Below are 19,892 nucleotides of genomic sequence, written 5' to 3' on the forward strand. Positions count from 1 at the left end.
GAGTGGGCTGTCCTGCCTGGGATCACTGGGGCTGTGGGTGGGCTTCTGCACCCTGAAGAAAGATGCTGGATCCCTCTGAAGCCCCTTTGCCAGGATGGGTAGCCTTGGGCAGGCTCACTGGTGCCTGGTGCCACAGGCATGAGTCTGTGCCCAAGAGAAGAATACAAGTCCTCTACTACCTCTTCATGGCTGCACAAAATGCAAGGGTGCCTCACTAACAAATGAGGAGTTGCTATCAGTGGCTAGATGCCCAATTAGGCAGTTTTCTGACTCTGGAAAGTGTATGCTCCAATACCCTCTGTCCTGAGGTCAGCACCCTCTCTGCACTGGGCCACCTGTTCCCAGGGCACAGGACACTGCATGGCCATGGGTGTGGGCAACCCAGTGCCATGATGAGACCTCTGCAGGGGCCAGAGCAATATGGTCTTAGATGATGGGGCCAATCTCAAATCTGCAAACACTGCAGAAGTCTGGGGTCCAGGAGGTGAGGACAGTTTAATGAGTGACCCTCTCCAGTTCAATTCAGTCACATTTGCTGCCAGGAGTTCCCAGCTCCAGTGTCTGGCTGCAGAGGCTATCCTTGAGATAGGCATGTGGGCTCTCCTCCTCCTCCTAACAGATGTAACTATTGTATGTGCATCCCACCAGCTTAGGCAGGGTCACTGGCCATGGCACTAGCCTGAATAGGGTGCCTTCTAGGTCTGCAGGGAGCATGCACTGACCTCCTCTGTCCTGAGGGTGACATCCACACTGCACTGAACTATCTGTTTCCAGGGCACAAGGCGGAAGCCAAGGGCCAATCCTGGTTCCAAGCTTGCTGCAGCAGTCTGGGACCCAGTGGGGTGGGGGCATGTGTCCTTCTCCAGGCCAACACAACCGCTCATGCCTGCAGTAGTTCCAGACACCAAGTGCATGGCCTTAGGGGCAGCACAGACTCCCCCCTGGGTTGGGTTGTAATTCCGCTCACCTTCCTGTGGTCAGAGATTCCTCTGCTCTAGAGTGGGGGATGGAGCAGTGTTGGCCAAGAATTTTCCATTCTCTTTGTGACTGTCCTGAGTTTCTGCACTCACCAACATCTCTGCTACTCCCTCTATGTGTTCCTGCTCCTTTCTTTTGTTTTTCTATCCAAGTATAGCTACACATTTGATGTATTTTCCATCCTTGTGGGAGAGATGAGCAATGTCTCCTTCAAGTCAACCATCTTGCTCCCCCTCTTTAAGTTTCTTATATGTATATTCTTGATATTAACCCCTTATCAGATGTATAGTTTGCAAATATTTTCTCCAATTCTGTGGATTGTCTCTTCATTCTGTATATTAGTCTATTTCTGTTGCTTATAACAAAATACCTGGAACTGGGTGATTTATAAGAAAACAAAATTTATTGCTTACAGATTCAGAGGCTGTTAAGTACAAAGTCCAGAGAAAAGATCTGGTGAGGGTCTTGGTGGTGGCAACAGTGACCCAAGGGTCTCACACGGCAGAAATGGTGGAGTACAGAGAGACTAACATCTCATGTGCTCTTCTTTTGAAGCCCTCAGAATCACACCCATGACCACTATGATTAATCCATTCATTACAGCATGGCCCTACAATCTAATCACCTCTTCAAGGCCCCACCTTTCAATTACCATAATAGGATTTCTCACCCTCAGTTACAGTGGAGATTTAAGCTTCAATGAGTTTGGGGGGAATCCACTCTACAGCACTCTGTTAATAGTTTCCTCTGATGGGCAAAAATTTTTTAGTGTGATGTAATCTTATTTGTCTATTGTTGCTTTTATTGCTTGTGCTTTTGTAGTCTTATTTTTAAAAATTCTTGCCGAATCCAATGTCATGGATCATTCTCCTATGTTTTCTTCTAGTAATTTCATAGTTTCAGGTTTTATATTTAAATCTTTAATACATTTTAAGTTGATTTTTGTATATGGTAAGAGGTAGGGGTCTAGTCTCATTCCTCTGCATGTGGATATCCAGTTTTCCCAGTACCATTTACTGAAGACACTCCTTTCTCCAATATGTATTCTTGGCACTTTTGTCAAAGATCAGTTGGCTTTAATTGCGTGCATTTATTCTGGGCTTTCTATTCTGTTCCATTGATCTATGTTTCTATTTTTATGCCAGTACCATGCTGTTTTGGTTACTATAGCTTTGTAGTATAATTTGACATCATATAGTGTGATGCCTCCATCTTTGTTCCTTTTTCTCAGGATTGCTTTGTCTATTGGGGTCTTTTTTGGTTCCATGTTGATTTTAGGATTTTTTTTTATTTCAGTGAAGAATGTCATTGGTATTTTGATAGGAATTGCATTACATCTGTACATCATTTGGAGTAGAATAGCCATTTTGACAGTACTAATTTTTCCAATCTGTGAACATGGGATATCTTTCCACTTATTTAGATCCTTTTCAATTTCTTTCTTCAAAGTTTTATAGTTTTTATTATAGAGGTCATCTTTTACCTCCTTGGTTAACTCCCTTCCCAAGTATCTTACTTTTTTTCTTTTTGTAGTTATTGTAAAAGGAATTGTTGGGTTTTTTTTCAGATAGTTTGCTATTAATGTATAGAAATGCTACTAACTTTTGTATGTTGAATTTGTATGCTTTTAGACTTTACATTTTTATTACATTATATAATGTTGAATACGCTAATTATCCTGATTTGAGCATCACATATTGCACACAGTTATTGATACTCAGTGCTGTACCCCACAGACATGTATAATCAATTATGTTTCAATTTTTAAAAAAGACTCTTGCATTTTTGATTGGCTGTTTTAGAGCTAACAACCTCAACAGGTAAATGAGGTCATGCCAAGAGCAACCTGAGAGTCTCCAGCTGCTGAGACAGTGGGAAAATCACTCCTCCTACTTTAATTACATATTTCAAAGGGTCAAAACAACACAGGACAATCCAGCCAGGCCATTTATAAAACTCTGCTTTTTTGCTACCTGCTTCTGCAGCATAGTAGGTATGTTTTCAGACACCCAAGATTTATCTCTAGAGCCTTGATATTTTACTACAATGAAAAACCTCTAAATAATATTGAGATTCAAGGGTACCATGAGCAATAAATTATTATTCCTCATATGGGAAAACCAAAAGATATGCCACTCATCCAACAAACATCTCCTTAGCCTTGGCCATGAAAAAAAATTCTGTGATCATTTGGGATGGGAGATAAGTCAGACATCAATTCTTTTTTTAAGGAACTCAAGGCCTAGGGAGGGGTGATAGAATGGGCTATGAACCTAAAGAGATGGACAGGAAATGTTGAGGTCACACAGGAAGCACAGGTAAGTGGCTAAACTCTTATGGCAAGGGAAAGACTTCCATTTGGTAGAGTGGGTCAGAGGAGACTCTGAGCAGTTGATGATATTTGAGGTTCTGTTACTAAGAACAAAGGAGAGATCATATGTAGAGGTAAACAAATATCTCTCTGCCACAAATGTATTAGTAGAGAAGAGAAGAGGGGTGACAACAGATCTCTGAGGATCATCAATATTTGAAAGATAAGCAAAGGACAAGCAAGCCATAGAAAGGACTGAGGAGAAGCCATCATAGAAAGAGAAGACATTCTGGAAGACAATAGTATCAAGAAAGGCAAAAGGAAGATTTTTAAGCTAAGGGAATGGTTAATAGGATAGAATAAGGCCAGAAAAATGATGATCAGAGATATTGCAATTATTCAAAGAAAATAGATCTCTAGAAAGCAAACTTTCAGGAACTCTTTCTTTTATTATACTCTGCTCAGAAGGAGTATTACCCTAAACTCAGTACTTAGATAGAACCCATCTTGTCAAAAGGGCCATTCTACCAGGTTAACATTCCAGATGAGGCCACCATGCCTGCTTATCCTCCAAGGACACAGCCACACAATTCCGGTACATTCTTCATGGCTTTGCCTTGTTTCTTGAATTCTCATGGTTTCAGGAGCACAAATACACGGAGCCTTCTTAGAAGAGATGGATGGGCCAGACAGACTAAGGAAGAAAGCCAAGAATATACTTATAGTCAGAAAACAGCTTCATAAAATGAAAAACAGCTAACATTTATTAAATGTATATTACATGCCAGGTACTATGCTAATTGCACATGTGTGCTCAGACACATACATGTTTGCGTGTAATTTCTTCTCAAAACACTGTGAGGCAATGTCTTAGTCAGTTTGGGTTGCTCTAACAAAATACCATATACTGGGTGGCTTAAACAACACTTGTTTTTCACAATTTGGGGGGCTGGATGTTGAAGATCAAGGCGCTGGTAGATTTGGTGTCTGGCGATGTCTTCTTCCTTGTTTGCAGACAGCCATCTTCTCATTATATCCTCATGTGGCATTTCCTCAGCGGGTGCACACAGAGAGAGATCCTGCGCCTCCACCTCTTTTTATAAGAACATTCATCCCATCATGAAGAACCCACTCTAATGACATAATCTGACCCTAGTTGCCTCCCAAAGTCCCCATCTCCAAATACCATCACACCAAGGATTAGAACTTGGACATACAAATTTTGGAGGGACACAAACATTCAATCCATAGCAAGGAGACATTCTTATCCTCATTTTACAGGTGAGGAATCAGAGGGTCAGAGAGGTTAAATGGTTTGCCCAGGGGCAGAGGCAATCTAACTCCATGTCTGTTGCTGCTTTTGCATACCACTGCTGCCTCCATAGCAATGATACATTTCAGCAAATATCTTGTTATTTTTGGTACAATTCCTTTCTTCCAAATTCCAATTTTGTCTGTCACCCTCTGGGCTTTGTTGAGTTGGAAACCTAATTAGTAAGCTAGTGACAATGAAGATTAGCATAGAGCAGATCGTTATTTTCTTCCCAGCAGAAAGCAATTCAGAGGGACTTGGAGGTCAGGGGTTCTCCAAATCCCCTGGATTCTTGAAGACATTTTGATCATATTATCTGGATAATAATAATAATGGCTAACATCTATTGGACACATATGCTAAGCACTTAACTTATATTAACTCATTTAATCCCTGCTCAGTGATTTTATGAGGTAGATGTTATTATTATCTCTATTTTACAAATAAGAAAACAGGTTCAGTAAGGTTAAAGTCGCTTTCTTAAAAATCAGTTAGTGAACATTAAACTTGAATTTAAACCTAAACAGAATGTCTGCGAAGCCTACACATTAACCACTCTGGTGCAATAAAAAAATTTTTTTAATGAGTGAGAAGGAATAGTGGGAGAATGGGTTACTTGAAAGCGTATCATGTCTGAACCTATCAACCCTCAACAAACCTACCCTAAAGGATCAACTCCTGACAATTATCCCCAGGGATTATGCTTTTCTGCAAAAGTGAGGGAGTATAACCTCTTCACCTTCCCAACACAATGCTTACAAAGCCCCCCAGGCCCTTTGACATCCAGGCTCTCAATAATGTTAATAAATCCAGGTGGCAGAGTCTGGCTACCTAGCAATTCATGAACCATTAACTTGGGCTGTTTTCAGCTTCTGGGGAGCAATTCCAACTACAAGAGATAATAAGAGCCTGATCAAGCAGCTGGGATGGAGGAAGGGGCATACTCGAGAACTCAGTGGGGTAAAATAGCCTCAAATTCATTCAGGCCAAGAGGAAACATGCCAGATGGAAAGAAGCAAGATGTCAGAACATCTTCATTCAATCAGTCAACAGCCTCTACTAGAGGCTGGGAAGAGGAGGGGCGAGAGGGGATAGAGAGAGGTTGGTTAATGGACACAAATTACTGCTAGTTAGGAAAAATAAGTTCTAGTGGTGTACAGTAGCTCTAGGCATCTATAATTCGTAATAATTTATTCTGTGTTTTCAAATGGCTAGAAGAGAGGGGATCAAATGTTCTTATCACAAAGAAATGATAAAGTTTTTCAATGATGAATATGCTAATTACCTTGATTTGATCATCACACATTGTATACATGTGTTGAAATATAACTTTGTACCCCATAAATATGTATAATCAATATGTTTCAATTAAAAAACAAATAAATTCCTTTAAAACAAAAAAAGTACCCATAATAGAAATAGAAAGAAAGCATATTGGTGAGTCAATCCTCTTAGACTAATAGCAAATGAAAATGCTATGTATTTATTTCTTACCTTAGTCATATGTTATGCATTGTTGTTAATATTGTGATTTTTAAAATTAGTTACAAATTTATATATCCTGAGCTTAATATTGAAACTGTGTGAATGGAACATTTTTAATTTCTTGCTGTAATATAAACCAAGTTAAGTTGATTTTTAAAACAACAACAACAACTTCAACTGAGTCCCCAATACTCTTGCCTAGAAGACAGGTGTTGGTGTTGAAAATGGATATAAGGGAAATAAAAGACACACATGGTCTCCTCCCTCCATGAACTAATGATCCACCATAAACCTCAATGGTCCAGAGTAGCTGGCAACAGAGATGTTCTGGTCAATCAAATATTCTAGTTAGTTGAGCACTGCCACATAGACCATTCAAGGATTGTTAATTTCCTAGAATTAGAAATGACAAAATGATTCATTTTTAAGGAATCTAAAAATAAATAAGAACATTAAGAAACTGGTAATCTACTCTTGGCACTATCAGCTTTCCTTTTCAGATGTACATATCTTCAATATGTCCCTGACCATCTCCTGCAGATGACCAAAAGCCCATGTTCTCTCCATTTCCAAGCCTGCCAAACATACAGACAGAAAGGAATATGAGGATACTGAGTTGTGAATACAGGCAATACATTTTTACATTTTAATAATAAAATAAAAGGCATGGCCCTTAAATAAAAGGCATGAATATTAATGGTGGATTTCAGTCATTTAACTGAATGGGGAAGGTATTTAGGGCAGGCAGTGCTAAGTTTTCCTTCACACATCTCAACATCCCTTTAAAAGGCTAAACAAAAAATTACAATAAAATTTTTAAATGAATGGGAAAAGTAGATCAAATGAAACATCTAGATAATCAGAAACTAATTCTTGCTCATTTTAGTTTCAACTTCCTCAGTACCTAACTGTGAATAATGGAGCTACGCTGGGTATAGACCATGACCTATTTTTATAACACCAGTGCCTAGCACAATACCTATAAACATTTAAGAAATGTTTGTTGAACTGAACCAAAGATGGTAATTGAACAACTTTATTCTTTCTTTTTTTTTTTTTTTTTAATTTAATGGAGGCAGACCCCTTAATGAGAATTGCAAGGTTCAGAAGCAAAGTAGCACTAAAGAAAGGAAATAGCAACCAAGGAATCTAAAAAATCCCCAAATTGGGCGATCAGTCTCTGAGAGGCAGCAAATTAACTATCATTCTTTCAACCACAATTATAGCTTTAGTAAAACCAACAATCACTATTGAGGAAGAACATACAGAATATGACTTGGACTTGCCTTTCTATAAAGTCCCAACACATTGAATCCATACAGCAGGAAATATGTTGTTGGTGTTGATGGTAATAAAAATAACTTATACTGAAATATTTTTAGAAGAAAATATATGTAAAGTAAGGTGGGAGAGGGGTTTCTTCATGAGGCCAGGCGGGTAAGGTTCATCCTGAGTGGTGAAAGAGGCACTCGTATTCCCTGACCCAGGATTTTCTTTTACCTTCCCACCATTCTAGATCTCTGCCTCTGAGATAAGGGAGATGCTAATTACTGAAAGGACATCAGGGCACAGAAGACAGCATTCTGAACTCTGGGGTCCTTTCTCAGAAGGTGGAAAATGGCAAAGGATTGATCATTCACTTTTTGGCTGGATGCTTTGGTATCATGTATGTAGAAATAGTCATTACTTCTGACTACCCTATTTTCATTATACTCTTCCAGACTGGTTACTTACTTGATTATAAACCAAGGAACGGGAACTGTTGATTAGCTAGAATTTTATTACTAGGCAACAGGAATAACAGCATTATAATCTCCCCATACTTAAACATTTTGTCTCCCAAGGGCCTTCTCTGATCACCCCTGTAAGACAAAATTCCTGCCAGCATTTTCATGTCTGGAGCAAGAGTATCCAGACATGGGCAATGCTGCTCTTACTTGACTAAATCGGAAGACCCATTCTAACCATCCTGTCACTTAGTTGTGGACAAGTGATTTTCCCTGAATTAATGCAGATTAGTTTGTCTATTTTTTAACTAGCCACGTATACATCTTTGCCTCGAACAAAAACACTTTTTTCCGTACAATTTAATAAACACTTAACGGTGAAATGTCACTCGTGGGTGTCTTCATAGAGTCTGCATATGAATGTAGGTGTTTTGTCTTCTGTCTCATCATCATTAACGGAACTCAACGATAGCCTTTGGAAGGTGATTTTTATTTCTCTAGGTCTGCTTTATAGCATACCTAGACTGATGTGAGGAAGATTCGTCAAAGACATCATGTTTCCCCATTTCTCTGCCCTGGCTGCGCCCTTTCTCGTCTGCTAACCTCCCAGAGATCTAAGGCCCAGCGTGCCTGGCTGCACTCTTCTCATTATCTGCCATCCCACTCTTGTCCGTTGCTCACTACGGCTGCTCTTTGTTCTTTGGTTCTTTGCCTTTCATTCTCAGAGCCAAATATCAATACCATTCACACTGTTTCAAATGCTCAGAATCAAAAGTCACATTAGCAATTCTTTCTGAATATGCTGCCCATTTTTAAAGTTGTTTTTTTATTTATCTATTTACATTGACTCTTTCTCACATTTAAAAAATACACACACATTTGCTTTCAGAGGAAAGTACCCTTTGATCCTCCAAGAGATTGAAGAAATGCCTTTGAGTACTGCAGGCTCCTATTTAATGGCACATACAGATTTGACTTTCACTTTGTCCCATCTTCATTCTAATTATTCATATTTAATGTTACACATATTTGACTCCTTGACTTTTTTTTAATCTCATATGCTGAATGATGCACAAATTAGTTCCATATTCCACTATCCAGCAACTTGTCATTATTTATCAGCATTGACTGAGCTATCATTGTCATCTATCTATTCATTAGCTTTCAAAAGATTTAAGCCTCTTCTCATATATAATCTAGCTGTGTTATTTATCATACTCTGTCAGCAACTCCTCTTTCTAGTGGCATCTGCTTTATAACAATAGATCATCTTCTGGGCCAAACTTCTCATGAATGCCAGAACTGCTACACTTTAGCTACTAAGGTTAACCTAGATGGGGCTCATTGCTTGGACAGACCAAACTCTGTTGTCCTATTAACTAAGGACATTCTAGGAGAGCAGAACCAGCCCTTTAAGGAAAGGAGATTCTGTCTCATTTGGGAAAATCTTCAGCCCGTGAAAGGTTTGGGCAAGACAGTTGCTAGCTAGCGACACAGCCCTATTTCACGATGTTTCAATGTTTCAGACAGAGGACAGGGCCTGAAATAGTGGTTTTATTTATTGTGTTCCTTTCAGTACTGCTTTTAAAAATCTCCTTTAAAGTCTGTCTGGGCTTGGCTCCTGTACTGAGAACTCACAAACACCAATAATCAACAATCACCCTGACTTTTTAATGGCATTACACTCAAAACAAATCTGGCTTGTGAATGGCTAGCTCAGCCCAGGGCTGAACACAGGCTACAAAAAATCAGAGTATGTTCCATGGATACCAGCAACTGGCATGGTGTCCTTGGATGAAGAACATGATATATTTCCAACACGTGGCTTCTTCCCATGCCATTTTATTATCTCTTGGCATATTTCCATAGGAGTACCTAATTAGGCCATGGAGGAAGGAGATACAGCAGAACCAATGTATAAGATAACGTCAGATTTAAAATGTCCACATATCCTTTAGCGCAAATCATGGGGGAAAAAAATAGATTCCTCTACTCAGCAAAAGAACAAAATTTAAAAATAAGGAGGGGGAAAGCAAATATTAATTTTTAAAAACAGCCGAGACTCTGAAAAGAACAAGGATGGAACCCAGTCTAATTCTTTCCATATAGTCAGCCAGTGCTTAACAAACATTTATTGAACTGGAATCTTTCTTGAAAGCTGTATCTTTGTAGCCAGGGTCCACTCCAATGATAAGGAAAATAAGGTTCACAAGTGAATCAACAGGGCAAGCTCATTGTGGAAGGAGCCATGTGTTGTATCAACAGGGCAAGCTCATTGTGGAAGGAGCCATGTGTTGTATAGTATCAATGCTATGCAAAAGGCAGGCACTCAATAAGTACATATTGAATGAAAGGATGAGTGAGCAAATGAACACCTAAGCCTTCAATGACCTCAGGCTTCCAGCAATGCCTGCACTAGACTTCACTGCTTTACCACAATGAAATGCTAAATTCTGGTACTATTATAAAAGTGGAAATTTTCAATCAGAAATTTATCTTTCATGTTTCAAGCTTAGAGTGTTTTTACCAAGATAATAGCATCTCCTCTGGCCTTTTTCTCCCTTACATAGACATTTTGGTTCATGTTTACCATCTACAATGTAGCAGGCACAGGTGTTGCTACAAATTTCGTGTTACACTGCACGGCAGGACTTACAGCATGTTTTATCATGGAACCACATTTTGGCCTTAATAAAACACAGCACTGCACAGTATGACACACACTATAATCTAATTAAATGCAATGCCAAGGGAAATATGTCACTGTGATGGTGAAACATACATGCTATTTCCTTCTCCTTTCTATGCAAGGGGCAGGCAGCTAAGACATAGTTTAGGAAGAAGGTATTTAACACAGTGAGGGTCTGCAGCTTGCCAGCAAGATAAAAGAAACAAAAGTGAGGATGTGAGGGAGAGAATGTAGAAGAGAAATGTAAGGGGGAGGGAGAAGACAGAATAAGCGATCAGTAGTATTTCAACATTTTTTTTTTACTTAAACCAAAATATCAAAGCATTTCTGAACTTAATTAAAGATTTCAGAGAAGCAGACAGTAAGTATCTCTGAGCAATGGTTATAAGAAAAAAAAAAAAAAAAAGACCTGTTCTTACCTTACTGCTCGGCTTCCAAAAGAAATGATTTAAATAGCTCCCCAAAATAGTGGAAAGTTATTTTGTTTCCTCCACTCACATATGACAACAAATATTTAAGGCAGGAACCACTATGAAGAGGCAGGCTATCTGGGTTCTAGTCCTGGCTACGTCTTTAACTGACTGTAACCAAGGGCATGTCAATTAGCATTTGAGCCCTCCATTAGCTTATTTAAAAGATGAGGCCATTGGGTTTAATTATCAATGCTGACATTCCAGCATTGATTTTATGTATGAAAATCGACCCATTTGCATTTCTGTCTTACCTACACAGTCTGAAATTTCTGTTAGGGTCAGTAGAAGCTAACATGTCGCGATGCAGGTATAGGCAAATCTAGGGTGATAAACACAGCACACAACAAACACAAGCAACATTCTTCCCTCACCCTACAACCTAGGAGACTCAGGCAAATGAAGGAATAACTTCCTTGTAGATTTACAGACTTACTGATGATTAAGGAGCAAGCTAGTGTCCCCTTTCTAGCAAGCAACTCCAATCTCTCTGAGCAGCTCTTGGAGCCCCTTTCTCAGCTTATGGGGTAGAAAATACACACACTTTTCTCCTTTTCTAAGGAAAAAGGAAAATGCCACGGCATTTTACTTCAATGAACCACTTTTAAAGAATCCTTCTCTCTGTTGGATACTAGAGGCATGTTGCAGGCCTAGTTATGGTCACCTTTTAACATGCCATGTGAAGGTGGTTCCCACTTCTCTTTAAAATGCAGGCAACGGTCACCTACTGTCCTCAGCTTTGGGCTTCAGCTAAGATCCCAAAACAACAGGCAAAAGTCCCATTTAACATCTTATTAGATGCATCTTAAATTTTACATAGCCCAAAGAAAGTTGTTTTTATTACCATTCCCCCCACCAAACAAAAACCTAGTCTTCTTCCAGTCTTCTTCAACTCATTATATGATGCCACTATCCAACCTATTAGCTGTTCAAACCAGAAATCTGAACACAGTTTCTCTTCTCCCCTACTTCCAATCCCTCAGCAAGTCTTGTTGGCTCCATGTCCTCCAGGACCAACCTAGGTGCAAGACACCACCATCACTCACTGAGATTCCTGCAATAGCCTGAATGGTCTCTTAGCTTCACTCTTGCCCTGCAACAGTTCATCCTCCACCCAGCAGCCAGAGCAGGCCTCTAGAAGTATAAGTTACATTATGTCAAACTCTGCTTAAAACATCCCAATGGCTTTCTAATCTACATAGAATAAAATCCTACAAGGCCCCCACTTTACCAGGCCCTCTTGTTCTACTCTCCCACCTATTCACTGCCTTCCCATCACTCGGGTCTTCTTTTTGTTCCTTGATCCAAAAGCTCATTTCCACCTTTGATTCTTCACACTCACTCTTCCCTCTCCCTGAAACACTCCACACTCAGATCTTCGTCATTTAGGTCACAATTCAAATACCCACTCCAAGGGCCGGCCCGTGGCTCACTCAGGAGAGTGTGGTATTGATAACACCGAGGCCACGGGTTCGGATCCTATATAGGGATGGCTGGTTAGCTCACTTGGGAGAGTGTGGTGCTGACAACACCAAGCCAAGGGTTAGGATCCCCTCACTGGTCATCTTTAAAAAAAAAAAAAGAAAAATTACCCACTCCTTAGGGAGGCCTTCCCTGACCATCAATCCCACCTGCCATTCTCTATCATCATTTTATTTTCTCCTTAGAGAAAATAAATTTCAGATTCATAATCTGAAATTCTGTCATGCATTTATTTGCTTGAGCAGGGGCACGACTATACTCCCAAAGAGTGTAGAGCAGGGCGTGGTCACAGTAGTTTTTCTGAATGAATGAGTTTTATCCTCAGATTTAATGTGTGAAGGAGTTCTTCAATGAACCCACCTGTGAGTATGGTTAAAACGTATGAATCTTCAGAGAAGATAGTAAACTAATATAAAGACTGTTGGCAGTCCTTACTTGGGTTACTGTTTTAAATCAAATTTCTACCCAACATTTAAAAATATTTAGTTTATAAAATGCCTTCCCTGCACCCCTCCCCATCCCCACTCCCATTCCTATGTTGTTGTATTCTCAAATAAGACATATAAAAACCTGTAGTAAGCTGAAAAATAAATTTAAAAAATAAATAAGTAAATAAAGTATTTAATTTAATTCCAAAAGGGCTTATTTCTCAATTAGTTCAAAGCTATTGCGGGGAGGGGAGAGTGGTTGACACATGAACCTTAACTTTATTCTTAAAATTTTATTAGGTAAGCATGCCACCTAAACTAGAACAGGGAAACATTTTTCCAATTGCAAATGAAAGGAGACCTACAAAACTCTTTAAGGATAACGTGACTAAATAGTTTTTCATCTAAAACATGAAACTTGAAGGTGAAGGGGGTACTATTAGTAACTATACTGAGACAACAGCATAAACTCTAACACAGTGTCACCCTAGTTAAGGGCCATACAGGTAATTTCAAAATGAAAAGCAATGGTTTATTTGAGCTAATTCCTTGTTTATTTTTGATGAGGAGTGTGTTGGATTATAGATTTTTTAAAGGAGAGTGCAATATGAAAGAGAAATCAAAAACAATTGTTTTTAAGAAAATAGTGCAACAATCACTACTCAATAAATGGAATAAAATAAACTTATTTTAGATCGGCATTTTGGTGAAAGAAAGGGGCATGAGAGAAAAAAGAAGAATTGATTGACAAGGGAAAGACAAATAAACACAGAGAACTGCAGGTGGAAGAAAGCCAGAGACAAGCAGAGTAGCTGAAAAGAAGGGCCGGGCTATTAACAGACCCGAGAAGCTGTTTGAGGTTGGGTTTCCCAGGATGCAGATTGACATGCAGTATGTTTAACAGGGACAGCTCTTGGGATTAACACCTGTAGGAACATGCAGAAGGAGGCAGGTGTGGGCAGAGGAAGGAGTTAAGCAGCAGCGCAGGACCAGCCAAGTCTTCCACCTACCCCATAAGGAGCTCTGGAGCTGGGATAACCCGTCTAAGATGTCCTAAGTTGGAGCAAGGGAATTAGGTCTTTATATCCAAGTGTCACTCAGTTACTGGAAGGAGGCATGACTTCGAGGGAGGCAGTTTTCTTCAACTGAGGCCATCTCCAGACAGAGCTGAAGGCACAGAGTCCACACAGAAGCCTAGTGTCTACATAGGTTGTTTTGTTTGTTCCTCTTTCTAGAGAGAAATAGGCCTATATGTGTGATTTCCCCATATTCCTGTTCTTTATTTTTATGCACATAAGGGAAATATGTATACCAGTTTCTCAGTATTTCTCCCAGCGTATCCTTTTGGATTAAAATATCCTTGAGGGCACAACTTGCACATTTTCCTTACTGTTTTACTTCAATATCTCCTAAAATAAAGCAAATTCACATAGTAGATGTTTAATAAATAGCCTTTGGGGATCAGAATAAGATTCAGTCTGACCTTCAGAGGCTTCTACAATCTCGAGCCAATTGTGCATGGCCACCTCCTTCCTTATACTAACCTTTGTTGAAAGAATTGTCCACATTCTCCTTGGATTAGTTAATATATTTTTCTGTTGCCTAAATCATCATTCCTTTCCTCATGGCTACCCCTACAGTGCTGGGAGCAATCCATCGCTCTCAGCCTGGGATCTCATCAATGAGAACATACAAATAACTCTCATTGCTCATAATTTTAACACCATCATCTTCATCACCATAAATGGCTATTTTTAATAAATCTAGACTTCCTTCAAAAGTTTTAAATATCCATATTTAATTTTGCTCTTTATCTTTCACTTTTCCAAAATTTTGAATAACTTTAAAGTAGTTAAAGAAAATGACCGACCCTTATACAAGAACAATGTGAAAAGTTATTTGCCTATATAATTTTATGTCCTCTTTTTCCTCTAACAAACTTGTTACAAATGTATAGCAAGCACATAGAGAAAAATCTAAGCCTATTTGCAGATTGTCATATGAGGCCTGCCCAACTACATAAGAAGGCTGAGATTTTTAAATGTGTGGGGTAATTTTTATAAGTCACCATTTTTAAAAACCACTTTAAAATGCTTGGGTTTTAATTCTCCAGGAGAATGACTCATCCTCTAAACTGATAATTCTATTAAAATAATTTTGTTATAACATACTATTTAATTCCTGTTCTTTCAATTAACTTTGTTGGCTTTTTTCAAATTTATAACTGTTTGCCACTTTTTCTAAGGATTTTTAGATATCTGAGGTAATTAATTAGATTTTTCCGTCTCCTGTTAGACATTTTAGCTTCTTCTCAATTCCTTGCCACCAGCTAAGAAGAATTACAGGTGTATAGTGACTAAATTCTGAAGGCCAAGACCTTCAGAAAAAGTTAAATGGGGACAGGCAAAGCTCAAAAATAAGATTCTAAATATTTCTAGCTATAAGAAAAGTAAAACTCTAAATTCCTATGAAAACAAATTTAAAGTAAATTTCCATCATGGATTATATTCCCATCAAGGCAACAGAATGGAATCAGACAGATCTGAGTTGAAATGTGCTGACCAGCAGTATGACCTGGGACAAGTGTCTTTACTGCTCTCACACTTTATTTCCTCACCTAGAAAGTGATCATCTCTACGGCCACCGTGAGGATTCTACGGACACTTCAGACAGGACAGAGTAAGCAACTCAGAAAACAGTAGCTATTATTTTTACCTCTATTATTTAAGATAAATGCTTAAAATACATGAAATGTCAATTAGGAACATGCACAGTGTAGTATATTTACATTCATGTATTGAATACCAAACTATGTTTAATGACAATGAGCTCGAGATTCATGATTAGACAAGCAAATAATTAGGAAGCACTTCTTTTGTACATCATGTCTCAGGAGCTCTCAAACGTTAAGTAAAAACCAGCTAATTTTTCCTAAACCGCTTTATTTTTTCTTTCTTAAAAGAAGCGAGGATTCACTTTCTTTTCCCTTTCCTAAGTATCAGGCTGAGAGCAGGCTACACACAACAGGTTGTAACTAGGAACAAATTACTCCATTCATATGTTCAGGTGAGTCTTTCCTTGGACAATTTCAATATCCCTCACCAGTCTTTTGTCTGACATCTTTTTACACTAGCATTCTACAAAATACTAAAAATTCATACATTTCCCAGCAAATCTGTGATGATGACCAATGAGATTTCCATGGGCATATACTTTAAGTAATCAGTAAGCATTTTCTTTTTATTATTTTACTGAACATATTTCTTTAACATTGGCTGTCACATTTTTGATACTTGTCACAGTCTTATAAGCACTAACAACAAGATTAAGAAAAGCTTTGGGCTATCTGGCCATTCACTTACCTCACATATGAATTGTCTGGCCACGTATGAAGTTAAATTATCACTGAAGCCTTACTGAGTTGCTAAAGAACATCAGCCATTTCGGATTCAATAAGAAATGGGAATGTTTGAGAAAAGTCTGAACTGAATATCAACCAACTGAGCATCTATTGGTCTGTTTTCTATTTTTAATTAGAAATTGACTTCTGCAGTCATTTTACATTAGTAACAAATTAAAACAAGTAGGAAGATTTGGAGAATTCCAATGTTTACCTAAAAACCTCACATGATATGCTGTTTCAGCAAATGCAATATTAAGTACAACATTGAAGTAATTATCTGGGTAATTAAAAAACTCATGATACGCTATCAAGGGGAAAGGGTGGGAAGTAAGGGATGGAGACTCAAATTATCCATTAAAAAATCATTACCTCTATTTTAACCACTATTTGTTTCCAAATGAAATACCTCATTTAGGTGACAAGAATCTCTAAAGCAAAGAAAATATTTTAGTGTGATTATGTCAAACTGTTTTTAAAGTATTTGAAAAATAATTACTCACATCTGTTATAAGAGGGGAACTCCATCTATGGAATCACAAGTAAAACTTTGTCTAAATTATTTAGGCTTTCCCCCAATGTTAGCCTTGCCCAAATGCAAGCTTAAATGAGAAGCAGTAAAACAAGGTCTTCAATGCATCTGAGATTCCAGTAGAGTAGTTTTCCCTCCCTTGCTCCTTCCAGTGAAATCATAGTAATGTAAGAGACACACAAAAGTCAAGTCAACAAGATAACCTGAAATCAGCTTGAAAGTGGAAGTAAAGTTACAATAACTAATACAGAGATCATTGACATTATCAAAGCATTTTATTTTAGCCATGCCATCCAGAATTACTAAATCTTTCCCCCCACATGGAACCCAATAGAATAGAAGCTAGAAATACAAGCCCAGACCCATCTTTCTGCTTTGCTACTTAGCAGCCTAAAGAACCAACCTGGCTTCTCAGGATACGATGATGAAACCAGTTCTGGACAGGGGACAAATCTAACTCCCAGGCCATCACCTCAACTCTGTATAACTTGTTCTCTTTGAAGGAGCCACACCTCAAGATTTCTTCTGACAATTTAACATGAAAAGCAGTGTCGCAATGATCTGTCCCTGAGTTCACACTCCTTGAACCGGTTGAATAAAGTAAAATAAACCCACCATCTGTTCCTGACACTTGTTTAATTTTGGAGGAAATCTAAAACTTGACTAACTCTGTAAGAGGAGCTGAGAAAACATAAACAAAACCTCTTAATTTAAAATTGACTAAATGCCTGTTTTTCGTAGTTCCAGACAATCTGCTGTCTTCCAGCTGTGCTGGCTCAATTCTACATCGTTCTGAGAACCCTGGTGTCACAGCAGTGAATAGGCAGGGTTCGGTGGAGATGAGACTGTGCCAACCTGGCCTCCCCGACAGCATACAAATGAGTGCCCTTATGAAAGCATTAATAATGCAGAGCACACCACGGTAGATGGCTTGGCACAGCCCTGAATGCACATCAACAGAGCCAGCCGGACTCGCCAACCCGAATGTGTCTGCACAGTCTGACCGTCTGCAAGTGTGCCTGGTCTCCTAATTGCCAGTCTCCTTTCCCGTCACCCTCAAGGGCTTCATGAATAAAGATGAAGGACAAACACTTTCTGCCTCTCTTTAGTACCTCAGCAGGTGCACACTTAATAGACTTTCTTATCTCTTTGGGTACAAATGACCTCAGAGATTCCGCAAACCCAAAACTGTCATTATTTTTTCTCCTTTTGTGCACAAAATTATGCCCAAGTCACTGAGGAAGAGGACAAGAGAATGCATGGATGACAACAGTAAAGAAACAAACGAATCTCAAAGAGATGCAGAATGTCCACACAGAAAATATCCACCCACTGTCACAAATGTGCCTTACGCCTTAGCAACCCATCTGCTGCACTCGCCAAAGAAAAACCACCAAATTCAAAAATTTTTTATGTGTTAACATGTGATAAAGAAACTCTAGGGTCTCCAAAAAGACATACAAACATCTTTGGAAAGAGAAATTTGGGTGTACTAAATTGATGGTCATCTGAAGGATGGCCAGCCCCAAGCTCTGGGGCTGAAAGCCACCCATGCAAACTTCACATGCAGCCACCACGGAAAGCATAAAGGGAGAAACTGACATTACAGAGTGTTTTCACAGTGTGATTGACAATCAGATTACGACCTGTAACAGATCCACAATAATATTGCAATCTAAAGACACAAATATATGGGTGAACCATTAAACACATTTTTTAAGTTACAGTCCTCTAAAAGTGAACTTGTTTTTATATAAACGTGTCCACTTCTTTCACTCCACAGTGAATAGCACATCGTGGCATTTGCTAAACTTTTGGAATGAATGGGTGACTTAACACTGGTAAATTGTGGGGTTCTTGCTTCCCTAAATGTTCACTGCCTCTTTCTATGAAGCAGTTGAAGTGGCTTCCTACAAAACATACACCAAAAAATCATGGCAAAATATAAATAAGAGGACAAAGCATGATATTCAAGGGCAAAACAAACTAAAGCATAAGGACAAAGTGAGGAGACAACAACAATGAAAAGACGTGTCTAGTTCATAAGGGCTGCCAAGTTGTCAAAAGAAAGAGAAAACTTCACTCAGCAACACACACACCTGTTACCAGTGAGGATAAAACATCCCAATGTCATGGACTGGCCAGTTAGCTCAGTTGATTAGACTATTACAACACCAATGTCCAGAGTTTGGATCACTGTACCAGCCAGCTGTCAAAAATAAATAAATATAAATAATAAAAAAATAAAAACCCAATGCCTCAGAAGAAGTCAAGTTCTAAACTAAGATTAGAATTAAAGTAAAATTCTCATGTGGAGAGAATTGCGGCTATCAGAAGTGGGAAAGGGGGGAAGTAGTGATAGTGGGAGGTTGGTTAATGAGCACAAAATTACAGCTAGATAGGAAAAATAAGTCCTATTGGTGTGTAATCGACCCAGGAATCTACAATTAACAATGATTTACTGAATGTTACCAAATGACCAGAAGAGATCAATTGTGCACATCGCAAAGAAATTATTACGTTTTGCAATGATAAATATGCTAATTTCCCTGAATAGATCATCACATATTGTATACATGTATTGAAATATAACTCTGTTCCTCATAAATATGTATAATCAATATGCTTCAATACACTTTTTTTTTAATTCTCATGTGTGGTTTTACAGAGGGGGGTGCCCTGTCCTGCTGTCACACAAACATGTTGGCACTGCTCCTTCCTTGGGCCTTTGTAGCTACTGTCCTGCTATCAGGAATGCTCTTCCCCTGTCATTTACACAACAGTCCCTCACTGTCTCAAGTCTTAGCTTCAGTCTCAGTGAGGCCTCCCCAGCAACCCCACTTAAAAATGGAAACACCACACTCACCCCTGCATTCCCCAACCCCCTTTCTCCTGGTTTATTTTTTTCTACACGGCACTTACCATCTCCTAACATACCATCCTTGGCCCATCACAAAATCAGAACTTTTCTGTTTTGTTGACTACTGTTTCCCAGGGTCTATAACAGTATCTGGCAAATTTATTGAATAAGTGGATAAGTGGGCAATGTTCTCAACAATATTATTATGACAAACGCAA

The 19,892-nt window shown here is 38.9% G+C and overlaps 1 protein-coding gene across 1 annotated transcript in view; it reads left to right on the forward strand.

The window, feature by feature from the left end:
- Nucleotides 1-11,276: 11,276 nt before the first annotated feature.
- Nucleotides 11,277-19,892, forward strand: part of LOC134362515 (mitochondrial import receptor subunit TOM40 homolog) — a 55,701-nt gene continuing 47,085 nt past the window's right edge. Inside the window, exons 1-2 of the mRNA XM_063077771.1 lie at nt 11,277-11,282; nt 15,504-15,561. Coding sequence (XP_062933841.1) covers nt 11,277-11,282; nt 15,504-15,561 — 64 coding nt within the window. The remainder of the gene's footprint in view (nt 11,283-15,503; nt 15,562-19,892) is intronic.

The sequence above is a fragment of the Cynocephalus volans genome, chromosome 14, assembly GCF_027409185.1.
Source record: "Cynocephalus volans isolate mCynVol1 chromosome 14, mCynVol1.pri, whole genome shotgun sequence".
NCBI classification, from domain to species: domain Eukaryota; kingdom Metazoa; phylum Chordata; class Mammalia; order Dermoptera; family Cynocephalidae; genus Cynocephalus; species Cynocephalus volans.